We start from the raw sequence: 13756 nt of genomic DNA on the forward strand, positions 1-13756 counted from the left end.
AATTACAACAATAACAATTACAACAACAAATACAAAATGCAAAAATTTGTAATTCGAGATCACACGTGTTAATAATAATTGCAAGCGCGTGAATATTAGCATCATTTGAGTGACTTTATATACCCCTTGTACAATTAATTCTTTCTTTTTTTTTTTTGTTTCTTTTTTTATATATTATTATAATTATTACAATTATAATTATTATAATTATTATTATTATTGTTATTAATATTTTATTATATGTATTATTGTTATTTAAGAAACTGACCGTCTCAACCAACGCTCGTTTGATTGTATAAAAATACAAAGACATTAAAAAAAAAGAAAAAATTGAAAAAATGAAGAAATATATATATATATATATATATATATATATATATATATAACAACGTTAACGCGAGTAACGATTTGTCTTTTTTTCCTTTTTCTTTCTCTTTTTCTTTCTTTGTCTTTTTCTTATACATTTCACTTCAAATTTAACGATCCTCAAGGGTGAAAAAAAAAACGAAGAAAAAAAGAAAAGTAAAGAAATATGGCAGTTAGAGAATAGTAGAAATGAGAAGAAACGAAACGAAAAGAAAAGAAAAAAAAAAGAAAAAAGGGGGGAAAAGGAGAAACACAAAAAGAAAGGGGAAAAAAAAGTATAAAATCGTGAGAATTTAATTTTTCTAGAAATCTACCTCTCTCTCGTCTATAATTTTATATAATATAGGATTTAAACAAGCAAACAAAAAAGAAAAAGAAAAGAAAAGAAACGACGAAGCAACAAAAAGATGAGAAGATGAAAAACAAAAAAAAAAAGATAAGATAAAATAAAATAACATAAAATAAAATAAAATAAAATAAAATAAAATACGATTAAAAGGCTGATGAAATAATTCGGGGTTAGGGGATGGGACGGGAGGGGTTGGGACCGGGGATATTGAATGGGAGAAAAAAAGGAGAATAAAAATGAATTTAAGAAAAAAAAAGAAAATGAAGAAGAAAAAAAGAAAAGAAAAGAAAAGAAAGAAAAAATAAATCCAATCAACAATGGAGAGATGTCTTCTTTTTAACGTGTGCGAAAATTTTTGCGAACATTCTTTCATCGATGAAAGATATCATAGTACATCACACTTACATGCATACACAACATACGCATACATATGCACGCGTGTAACACACATATTTATACTATATATATATATATATATATATATATATATATATATATGAATGTGTGTGTTAAGCGATACACGAGATTAAACGTTACACGTATATACATAAATACATAACACATATACACATATATATACAGGTATATACATAAGAACACGCATCATAAAACAAATCCTCTCTCAAATCTACTCGTCTCTTAATAAAGACTTTATACCAATCTTTTTTCATTTAGTCTGAGATTTTGAAATTCAAGAGCGCACGCCATTACTCGTAAGGCCGATAATTGTATACGTTATTAAAAAAAAAAAAAAAAAAAAAATCTATCTATCCGATCGTCGTGCTCTCGAATTTCGAAATATCAACCTCCTTAGCCAAAGCTAGAACTCGCATATATTACCATTTAGTTTTTCTTCTTTTCTTTTCTCTTTCTCTTTCTATCTCCCCCTTTATACTACCTTCCTATGTATGCCATTATCTCGTCACTACATTTTTTTATTCTCCCTACTCCTTCCCCCCCCCTCCCTCCCTCTCCCTCTCCTTCTCCTTTTTCTCCTCCTTTTTTATCCCACCATATTCTTTTCACACGACATATGTATATGTAATATGTTCGACATACTACTATTATAATTTTTTAATATTATAGTTTCTCTGAAGTATATACATATTATCATTAAAAAATAATCATGGTAAATTTTTAGAATAGAGGAACAATATATTAGCATATATAGAGATTAAAAGTATACATAATAAAAATAAAATAAAACTAAATAAATAAATAAATAAATATATATATATATATATATATATATATATATTGATATATATATATGTATATACACACGAACGTATATATATATATATAAATGTATATATATATATATATGTATGTATTTATATATAAATATATACATATATTATATATTGATAAAATAATTAATTGAGGTCGCAAATTAGTAATTTCGAATACGGATACTGAGCGCATACTGATACGATGACTGATAAGAGAGGAAATAATAATAATGACGATGGTGTAATAAAAAGGACAGAGAAAAATAATAAAGAAAAAAGATAAGGGTCCGGGGAAAGGTAGGGGCGCAAAAAGAAAAAGGAACAAATAAAACAAACAAACAAACAAACAAACAAATAAACAAATAAATAAATAAATAAACAAATGAAACCGAAAATGGTATTATACACGTGGTTCACAATGTGTGTGTGTGTGTGTGTCTACGGACGACAGACGGAATATAAAGTAGACTTGACTGACATTCAATGGTCGAGCCTGCTCGTAGAGAGAGAGAGAGAGAGAGAGAGAACTAATTCTCATTGATTGGACAAGAGGAAAATAGGGAAAAAAAAAATGGAGAAAATAAAAGAAAATGTGAAGGAGGAAAATAATACAAAAAAAAAAAATAAATAAAATAATGAAAAAAAAAGAAGAAAAAAATGATAATGATGATGATGATAATGATGATGATGATGATGATGATGATGATGATGATGATGATGATGATGATATTGAATACAACAACAAAAAGATCAGTAAATGTAAATGTTTGTAAACAAATTATGAAACATTATTTGTTCAGTGCCTACATATTTACACAGTAACAATAAAGATGAAGATTAGTGCAATCGTTTTTTCATTCATTCTTTTTCAGATTCTTCGAGTAATATATATGTATATGTATATATATGTAATATATATGTATATATATATATATATATATATGATTACCTCTCCCTTTTCTTCGTAGTTGATTCGTCTATTTTCTTTATTAAATATCGTGAAAATAATCAACCAATCACGATGCGAGATATCTCGAATCCAAAATTGCCACCTTAATTTTTAAATTACACGCTTGTATAAACGTATCCACCTTTCTCTTTTCTTTTTCATTTTTGTTTTATTCTTTTCTTATTTCTTTTTCTCTTTTCTTTTCTTTTCTTTTCTTTTCTTTTCTTTTCTTTTCTTTTCTTTTCTTTTCTTTTCTTTTCTTTTCTTTAGTACAAGTTATACTTTGTATAGAATACGATCTTCTTTTTGTTTTCTTTTTTTGTAAATTTTTGTTTGTTCTCTCGATTATAGCGTAACGAACGTCTTAACTCTGAATAAAGAATAATAATTGAGTGACTGTTAAAAAATAAAAAGTCATTAAATGAGAATCGTCGTTATTGTAATTAACTTTGAATTATAATTTCGAGTTTATTAATTAACCTTTTATAACCTAGTTTTTGTTAGTTTCTACGAATAAGACGTTATATAATAAAGAAACTTATAGCATAATTTATATTTATAGTGAACATTAATCTTAGATCATACGATAATTATAATATATAATTTTGTGAGAAAACAAATGAAATAAAATTGTATCTAATGAAAAAAATTTTGTATAAAAAAAAAAAAAGGAAGAAACTTGTAGCATAACTTATACAAATATAACTATACTATAAATATTGTGTAGTTATAATTAGTAAACATTAACCTTGAAATTTCATATATATTTCATACGCATATATATATATATATATATATATGTATATATGATTAAGAATTTAAATGAAACAAGACTGATATATATAAAAATAAAATATATACACATATATAATCATATATATAATATATAATATATATAACATAATATATGTTGTATAATATTATGCAATATACATATATATATATATACTACGTGTGTTTATACGTGTACACGCATATCACAAGTGACTTCAAAGTAATATTACGATATAAAAGATAAACGGTAAAATTATAACACACACACACACACACACACACACAAAAGTAATTTGAAAGTAACACGAGGTCATAATAGATAAACATCCCCTTTTAAAACAAAACAAACAAAACAAAATATCAGAAATCACGGTGAAAAAGAAAATATAAAAAAAAAAAAAGAAAAGAAAAGAAAAGCAAATAAATGATAACACTAACAAAGTCATATGGTATCACCTATGTAAGATGAAGCATGTCATATCAAAACCAAGTAGATTCAAATAAGGCGCTTTTTTTCTTCCGCTTGTTCGTAGGCCCAACGACAGCACCCCAACCCCCACCACTAGGATCCTTTCTTCTCCCGATCGCCGATGACATCCCTGCTCTCTCTCTCTTCAGTCGAACTGGAAAAGTCGTCAAGCTCGGGTGAAAGTTTTCGAGAGTGTAAACGTGCGGCTCTTAACACACACACACACACACACACACACACATACACGTACACACACAATTCACTATCCACTATTCACGTTTGTCCACGTACACTTACACATATACGCGATACGCACGTACACAGAGAGAAAGAGACACATATATGTACGCGCGCGTTATACATTTACGAGCGTGAGAAAAACATATATACATCGATTTCAACGATAATTGACACACATCTATAAAAAACTATACGTACTATACGAACGCATATATTATAGAAACGACATATATAATTATATATATATATATATTTTATATATACAATAATACGTATATATATATATATATATAGATATATCGATATACGAATTTAATATCGTATCGAAAAAAAAAAAAAAAAGGAAAATTTTATTCGATGATAAAAGCCACGATGTTTTGTGTCAAATCGAGGCAACTACCGATGCTTCAAGTTTCGGGAAATTGCTTTTTCCCTTTCAACCCAAGCTTGCAAGAGGAACTTAAACGATTATTCACCGATGATTTCACCTTCTACAGCTACTATACTAATCCGTATCCTAACGGTAAGTAATCGATCTTTTTCATCTTATTTCTTCTGATCTTTTTTTTTTTTCCTTTTTTTTATTTGTGTTATCTTTCCTTCGTTTCCTTTCGAATTTTCATTCGAATAAAATGATCGAGCTTTCGTATTCGTTCTTTTTTCTAGTTTCTTCTATCTTCGTTTATGTATCTATATATCTCTTCTTTCCTCTCTTTATTCTCCATCCTCTTTCCTCTTTCTTCCTCACTGTTCTTTTTTTTTTCGTATTATTCTTTCGTTCTATTACGTGTCTCGTCCGTTATGTCGATTACATCATAATTCTATGTATATGATCAAGAGAGAGAGAGAGAGAGAGAGAGAGAAAGAAAGAAAAGAGAGAGAGAGAGAGAGAGAGATCTTTCTCTCTCTTTTAGATCGTGCTTGACTGAAGAAGGATCAAGTACGCCGGCAGCAAATTCCTTTCGTGCGAAGAGTTTTATCTCGTTTCTTATTACGCTTCTAACTTCACTCACTTCACTATGTTTAACTTGATATTGTTGTGCCTTATATGGAAGAGAGAGAAGATATATATATATGTATATATGTATATATGTATACATATACATATATACGTACCATCTTGCAATCATTTGGTAATATATATGTATATATGTACGTACGTACGTATAGTTGAAATTCGTTAAAAAGTTAATAGAGATAAGAAAAAGAAAAGAAAAATACGAAAGAGAGAAGGAGAGAGAGAGAGAAATAACGTGAAGTTAATCGCGCTTTATCGATGACGTACACTTGATATACCGTTGCACGCTAAACAATTGATTATCGTACTCTATTGACACCATCTCTTATTACGTCCTTTGAATAATTGACTGACTTACTTACGAAGAAAGTAAAAAATGATTCAACGAATTTTTCCAGATTTTTCTTTTTTTTTTTAAGTTTTCGTTCGTGTTTTCATTTGATCTCTCTCTCTCTCTCTCTCTCTCTCTCTTTCTCTCTTTATCTCTCTTTCTCTCTCTCTCTCTCTCTCTATCTCTCTCTGTCTATCTCTATGTATCTCTATCTCTCTTCGAATAAGTTAAGTAATGATAAAAATATCGATCGCACCTAGTATTATTTCTTTTTTCGTTTCTCTTTTCTTTTTTCCTTTTTCTAAATCATTATTCAGCATATATTATTTGCTTCAACGTGTCGTCGTCGTCATTTGTTTGTTCACGTTACGTAGATTCAGCGTATTATGCGATTAGTCGTAATTTATAACCTCACTTTTTTCTATTTTTCCTTTTTTTAAACGCGTCAATTGATTCACGATCGATAATTAAGTTTGTTTCGATTCTGTATTTTTTTTTCCTTTTCCTTTTCCTTTTTTTTTCCTTTTTTTTTTTTTTTTTAAACTCGAATGATCGATCGATCGACCATTCATTACGTCGTTTGAAATCTGTTCTCGAAGGGTGGTGGTGTGTACTGTTCTCTCGATTCGCTAGAGAAAGATATATGTGTGCGTATGCGTGTATGTGTGTTACGTATTTTTGTGTGCGTCTTATCTTCGTCAGCTAATCAACCTTCGATCGTTTGTAAACAAATTAACTCTCGCAACGATCATTCGAGATACATATATCAGGTTTGGTACGTATACTGTCGTGCACTCACGAGAGAGAGAGACAGAAAGAGATAGAAAGAGACAGATAAAGAGAGGCAATATATTCAAAAGAGAGAGAGAGAGAGAAAACACGACTTGGAAGTTTTTGACGCGTTGTTTACGTTGTTAAAAGTTCTTTTTTTCTTTTTCATAAGAGACAGAATTTTTCTTAGTAACGTACAACGAAAGAAAATAGTTTAACGTTCGGTATATTACATTTATCATTCTTTTATTGGTATCAACCTATTTTTCTTATCGTCATTGGAAGACTAACCTAAAAAATGTAAAAGCAAGTAGTACGTATTTATTTAATTTTCTCGAAAAAATGTTAATGAAAGATATTTTCTTATTGGTTTTTCTTTTTGACCTGTGAATAGTACTTTTCAAGACGAAATGTTCGAATGTTGAAAAAGAAAAAGAAAAAAATCGCAGATATCGAGGTTTCTTCTTTTTTATTTAGTCGTACGATAGTTTGCATACGTAAGGCATACTATTTGCATGGGTATGCTATTTTCAACGTTTCGTTGTTTTCAAATTGATACTTTGAACTTAATTTTGTCATTGGTAACGTTGTTGGATTCTTTGATTTTTCTTTTTTTTTTTTCTTTCTTTCTCTCTTTTCTTTGTTGCTTTTTTTTTATATGTTGGCATAATTTTTAGAAAAGGAATTACGTTTTGTTGTTCGTGTTATCCGAGCCAATCTAACCTTTAAAAAATGTTATGTCGAAAAATATTACAGTATTTTCTTTATCATTTAAAATCGAACACTTTCCTTTTTTTTTTTTTTCAAATTCAATCGATCGACTCTATAATCGGAGATCTAATTGATCTTAATCCGTGAATATTAATTATAGTTATTAATTATTAGTTACTACAAAGTATTGATCGATGATTATTTATCAGTGGTTAAAAGTTTTTGAAAAAAGAAAAAAGAAAATCCAATCTAAAAAAAGATTTATATATATATATATATCATTTATGTATCTCTTAGAAATTAAATTTAGAATAATATATATATATATATAAGCAATAATTTATTTAAATGCATTATTATTTAAAATACATATATACGTAATTATTGTAACGCTAAAAAAGTCATAACTTTTGAAGAAATAATAAAAAAAGAAAAAAATCAACTCGTTAAACAAAGTTTAATCAAAAAAAGATGGTCATTTTTTAATAACATTTTTCTTGAAATATCAAAGATGAAGATTGTCGATGAAAGAAATGTTTCTTCTTCGAATTGCAATACTCGTTTAAGAAAAAGGAAAAGAAAAAAAGATAGGAAACAGGATATTATAATTAATATTACGAGATATTTCTGAAAATTTCTTCAAATCTGTGAAAATGTTCGAACAAACTAATACAAGGAAAAAATTTCTTTCGAGAAGAAAAATCTTTCGAGTTTAAATTTATCTCCAAGAGATTTAGCTCTCTCTCTTCCTCTCTCTCTCTCTCTCTCTCTCTTTCTTTCTTTCTGTCTCTATCTATCTCTTTATGTACTTACTTACATAGAGTTAGGATTCTGTAAAACCTAAAATTTTTTCGACGGAGAAGAAAGGACCTTTGAGACGTTTACCTGCTTTACCTGTGGAAACCTAACCTTCTGAAATTTGCAGGAACATGAAGGTTATGATTTATGAATTACGATTTAAATATATTCTTAGTATTGTACAGATATTTCTAATGGTCCAGCGTTATATTTTAAAGTAACTTGTTTCATTTTACTGAACCGAGTTTCAAAAATAATTGTTTCTTATACTTCAATTATTCTTTTACGTTTACGAAGATTTATATTATTAATATTATTAATCTAATATAACGTATTATTAATATTTTTTTCTTGTTCGTCGTAAAGTATTTTAAGTAATAACGATAATTATTTTCAAGGAATAGTTGCTTCATTATTAAATTATTTGCACATAACCTCGATTACGATGTTATATATCTCGTTGATGTTTCTATTTTTCAAAAAAAAAAAATATATATATATATATGATTTCGTAGAAACTATATTAATCGTAATGATAATTATTTTCGCAAAATCGTTATCTTTAGAAATAAAAATAATCGATAATAATTCTTTAACATATAAAATGAAATACTTAGAAATATTTATTTTAACTTTATACAGATATAACCTCGTTATAACATAATACAACGTATCAATATTCTCACTTTTCTATCTAATCAAGATAAATCTCGCATAAAGAAAATAATAATCGATATTATCAGCAAATAAAATAGAGAATAATTATACGATTCTCTCTACGAACTAAATTAAACCTAGTTTTGCGTAGTCGATAAGTTATAGGTTACGTTGCTTCTCTTCGAAACGTATCGTACTTTTGTTATTGTTTCATTTTTTGTTTACTTATTTTCCGAAACGTTACGACGTTTCAAAACTATACTAAAATCTTTCTAGAAATTTACGAACGAATCTCGAGAGAGGAGAAATGTTTTCAAGGCTTCTTTCTTTCTTTCTTTCCTTCTTTTCTTCCTTCCTTTCGTTTCGCACCATTCTACTTTCTTTCTTCTTTATCTCTATCGTCTTCTTAACGAATAAATATATACGAGAGAAATTTTAGTTCTACTTTTAGGTACGACGGCGTTCTTAAGTAAGTTCGAACGCCCTTTGTTTACAAGATCTGTAACACAATACGTACTCATGAAGATTCGAGAACGTAGGGGATTATTTCTTTTCGAAGTGTATATCTCTTCTATATGTGTATACATATATATATATATATATGTATGTATGCGATCGTGGCCTTCGGTAAAACAAACAATACATATCGCTTCTCCTTTGCTATCGAAAGCTTTCTCTTGAAATGAACAAAAAGAAAAATAAATAGCTTCGAGTGTCGTGTCGTCGTCGTGTCGTAATATTAGATTAAATATCTCTCATTTCTCATTTCTTTTTTAAGAACAGATCATAGATATTTGTATATAATTAAGTATATTTTTAACTAATTATTAACGACGTGCGATTTGATTATATCAAAAGAGGTTAGAGAGGTTAGTTTGACGAATATATAAAATATGGTCGAATATGATAACATTGAAATATTGTAAAACAAGCTTTCGAGAGGTTAAGTTTTAAAAAGAAACATTTCTGTAGAGTAGAGATATCGTCGAATATCAAACGTTATACTCGTTCGATTATGTTCATACGAATAACATTGAAAATCGTGCGATTTTATTATATACGCATCTAACAACGCTTACGTATCGTTTAAAACGTCGTTAACCTTACTTATCTTACGAAGAAGAGCTAATTGCAATTTCGAAAATCTAATGTTGCGAAAAACATTGAATTTCAAGGTCATTATTGTTACCTATTACATCATATTTCGTTACAATCGTATTTACAAAATTTACTTCGTATATTAGATTTTCAACAAAGTCGCATCTCTATCCAAAAGTACGAACAATATTTTCTGTTTCTTTAATTTTTAATTTTCTTATTAATAAAAATATATGTTTATTCGTGTATGTATGTGTATTGTTATACAGTGGACGACGTGATGGAAGAATTTCGTCACAATGGACGGGATTTCGAATATTGCCCGGATGTCGACGATTATCCACAGCCTGTACCAAATATTCGTCGAAAAAAGCCGAAAAAGCCATTGCCAAACGTGTGTGTCTTTTGTAGAAACAATGGCGTTGAAGAGATATATTATCGGCAACATTTGATCAAGTATGCCGATGGCCGTGTACAGTGTCCCGTTCTTAGGTGAAAATATTTTTCCATTTTTCCAATTATATTAACATAACCTATTAACCTATAATACTTAATCTAATTAACCTAATTAAATAATCAAAGATATATAATATATATATATATATATATATATATGGAATTTATTATGGAATTTTCTAATATAATTTTGATAGTCACTAACTAAACTATATCATTTTTTTACTTTATATATTCTTATGAAAGATTCTGAGCTTGGTTAAAAAGTTTTCCGTCTTTTGTTTTCTGCTTTACGGACGCTGCCGTTAACGCACGTAGCTTGGAAGGTAAGCGACGAGGGAATAAATGGATAAATCTTATACATGGATATATGTATCTCTGTGTAGAGGAATGACTCTATTCGATAGTTTCGTCGAGTTTCTTTTGATATTTTTGTTTCATAGGTATCCTAGGTAGATGGCGTTTCTTTGAATTTTTCTACAACTTGATAATATTCAGTCGGTATTATCGATAGAGATATATATCGATAATATGTCGATAGAGTATGATTTTAATTTGTGTTTAATTAAATTTGAGGTTATATATAATATATATGTTATGATGTTTTAATTTTATTATCTCGCTTCGTACATATCCTTTATAGATCGAATTCTCGAACTTAAAAATGTTCAATCGATATTATCGATAATGATAATATCGATCGTGTAATTCGAATTTATATCGTTTTCATTTTTTAACAGGGCCTATACATGTCCAATCTGTGGTGCTACAGGAGATACAGCACATACCGTGAGCCATTGTCCAATGAGGTCGAAAAATTCAGCATCTTATCAATCAAAACCATCACTTGAGACAATTTCAACTACGAACGATCCCAAATTACAAAGAAGTTCAATAGGTAAACGACGCCAAAAATAAATTGATTTTCTTCGTTCTTTTGGAATATATCGACGAGCTTAATTTTTTAAGTACTTTATCAAGTGTGATCTATCTTAATGAAAAAGAAAATAAGAGATAGAGAGCAAAAGTATATTAAGTTACTCTGTTGGTAGAAATGAATTTCAATAGATTTTTGTGCTATACAAATAACAAAAATGATTACTGATTGCATTTTTGAAAATATAAAAGATCGTTCGACTTAGATATGCCGTATATACGTAACTCGAAGTAGTATGTATAATTTTGTATTATGAGAATACGTTAGACTTGCAATGATTTTGTACTTACTATATATGATTAATCCTGTACATCGTTTATCAAATATGAATATCGTGGCGCATATTAATTATACTTTTAAAGGTTAAGTAATGAATTATTTCATTGAGAATGTATTAAGTGAAGCCTTTTAAACAATTCTTATATTATACACACACACACATATATATATATATGTGTGTGTATATATAGGTTATATTTTTTTCTTTTTTCCTTTCTTCTACTATATTAAATGAATGACTTTATTCGACAACAAAAAAAAAAGTGGATTTTTAAAAGGTTTCGAGTGATATCAAATATTAATTCTCAATGAAAATAGATAAGACTGCAAAGTTTAACAACCGACAATCTTTTTATTATATAATATATATATATGTATGTATGCATTTATGTATGTATGTATGTATGTATGTATGTATGTATGTATGTATGTATGTATGTATGTATGTATGTATGTATGTATGTATGTATGTATATTTATGTATGTGTATTAATATATATATATATATATATATATATATATATATATATATACATATACATATACATACATATATATTAATTAAAAGAGACGAAGAAAGTTTCTTTTATAGATTTTCCAGAAAGAATAAATGTTAATAGTTTGAGAGAATGAAATTGCAATAATTATATATATATATATTTATTTATATAAATAAATATATGTATATGTATATATATATATATATATAAAATTAGATATAGCTACATCTTTTTATGTGCAAAAATTTAAATCTTTTCTTTTTTTATTTATTACAAGAAGTGATATATATGTATGTATATATATATATATATATATCATTGTTTTGAATTTAAGATGGATGAACATTAACGAACGTTATTTTATTATATAATTGTGGCCACAATTCTTACTAATTAAAAGGCATGCATTAAAAAGAAAAAAAGATTACAAAGGAAAAAAAAATTAGAAGAAGAAAAAAAAAATATCAATTTTTTTGATTCGTCAAGATGGCAGTAATCGTGACGATAATTAAAAGATCCTATTCGTTTTTTTAAACGCCTTCTGACAGAACTTTATACGAACTATTACAAAGTTCCAAGACTACTTTATCGTACATTTGAAATATTAACAATTTTCTATGATATAATTGACGTACATTTTTAAACATGGCGTTACGTTAACATTTATTATTATTATTATTATTATTATTATTTTTTTTTTCTATTATGCAAAACTTAGATCGTCAAAAGTTCTAAGATAGGATCGATACATCATATATTAAATTTCTAGATTCACTAAAGTCGTTCGTTCATGTGCCTGATTACGTAATTAATATAATTGTAGTTATTGAAGGATTAAATAAATAAAAAAAAATAAATAAATAAAAAACAAAAAGATTCAAAGAAGAAGAAGAAGAAGAAGAAGAAGAAGAAGAAGAAGAAGTAGGAAAAGGAAAAAAAGGGAAAAACTAAGAATTTCTATTTCGACAAAATAAATATTCGTTTTAATCATAGTATTCGAAAAAGTATTATTAGATTTGTAAAATGATCTCAATATGATTTTTCTTTTTAAGTCGTCATACTGCTCTCATGTATCTTTACTTAACAATTATATATATATGCATATATGTATATATATATATACACTCACACACGTATGTGTATGTGTATATATAAATATGTATGTATGTATATATGTATGTATTTATAACGGTTTGTGTTCCAATGTTTTTGTATGTTTTTTTTTTTTTTTTTTTTTTTTTTTTTTTTTTTTGTTGAAAAATCAGATACATATATTGTAATATTATAGTATTATTGTAACTATTATTTTGTAAATGGGTTAAACTATTCAAACTATATTTGGCTGTATGTTTTTCCAAAGATACTTTTTTTCCGCTTATTATTATTATTATTATTATTATTATTATTATTATTTTATATATATATTATACGCATACATACACACACGCATATAGTAGTATTTAAAGGAATTAGTATTAAAAAAAAAAAAAGAAAAAAAAAAAAAAAGAAAAAGAAAAAAAGAAAAAGAAAAAAAAAGTTGAATTACTTATTCATACATATTATATATATTACATATTACATATTAGTTGTATTAAGTCTTAAGTGATTTTCTTCCATAAGATATAGTTAATTAATTAATTGCACAAAATTAAAAATATCATCATGCTCTCTTTTCCATCAAACATTACTCTTTGACTGAAATAAGATAGACCTAGTTCATAATGAAGAATTATACGTATATAAAGTATAATAATAAATTGAATCCTGAATCGAAGAGCAAAGATGATAAATGTATAATATAAAGCATACAAGAGATTAATA

The 13756-nt window shown here is 27.1% G+C and overlaps 1 protein-coding gene across 2 annotated transcripts; it reads left to right on the forward strand.

Moving 5' to 3' along the window:
- The first annotated feature begins 4721 nt into the window (after positions 1 to 4721).
- LOC122637168 (nanos homolog 1) lies at positions 4722 to 11608 on the forward strand. 2 transcript variants are annotated; one of them, XM_043829142.1, is made up of 3 exons: positions 4722 to 4902; positions 10033 to 10255; positions 10960 to 11608. In XM_043829142.1, exons 1-3 carry the CDS (start codon positions 4737 to 4739, stop codon positions 11135 to 11137), a joined length of 567 nt encoding a protein of 188 aa, XP_043685077.1. In that variant the 5' UTR covers positions 4722 to 4736; the 3' UTR covers positions 11138 to 11608. The 2 variants fall into 2 exon arrangements, with proteins under 2 accessions (XP_043685077.1, XP_043685078.1); XM_043829143.1 differs by lacking the exon at positions 4722 to 4902 and adding an exon at positions 9913 to 9940.
- Positions 11609 to 13756: the final 2148 nt, after the last annotated feature.

The sequence above is a fragment of the Vespula pensylvanica genome, chromosome 24, assembly GCF_014466175.1.
Source record: "Vespula pensylvanica isolate Volc-1 chromosome 24, ASM1446617v1, whole genome shotgun sequence".
NCBI classification, from domain to species: Eukaryota; Metazoa; Arthropoda; class Insecta; order Hymenoptera; family Vespidae; genus Vespula; species Vespula pensylvanica.

Coding starts and splice junctions, on each gene's coding strand:
- LOC122637168 (XM_043829142.1), top strand. CDS start 4,737: ATGATAAAAGCCACGATGTTTTGTGTCAAATCGAGGCAACTACCGATG. Junction 4,903..10,032: donor TACTAATCCGTATCCTAACG/GTAAGTAATCGA, acceptor ATTGTTATACAG/TGGACGACGTGATGGAAGAA. Junction 10,256..10,959: donor GTACAGTGTCCCGTTCTTAG/GTGAAAATATTT, acceptor ATTTTTTAACAG/GGCCTATACATGTCCAATCT.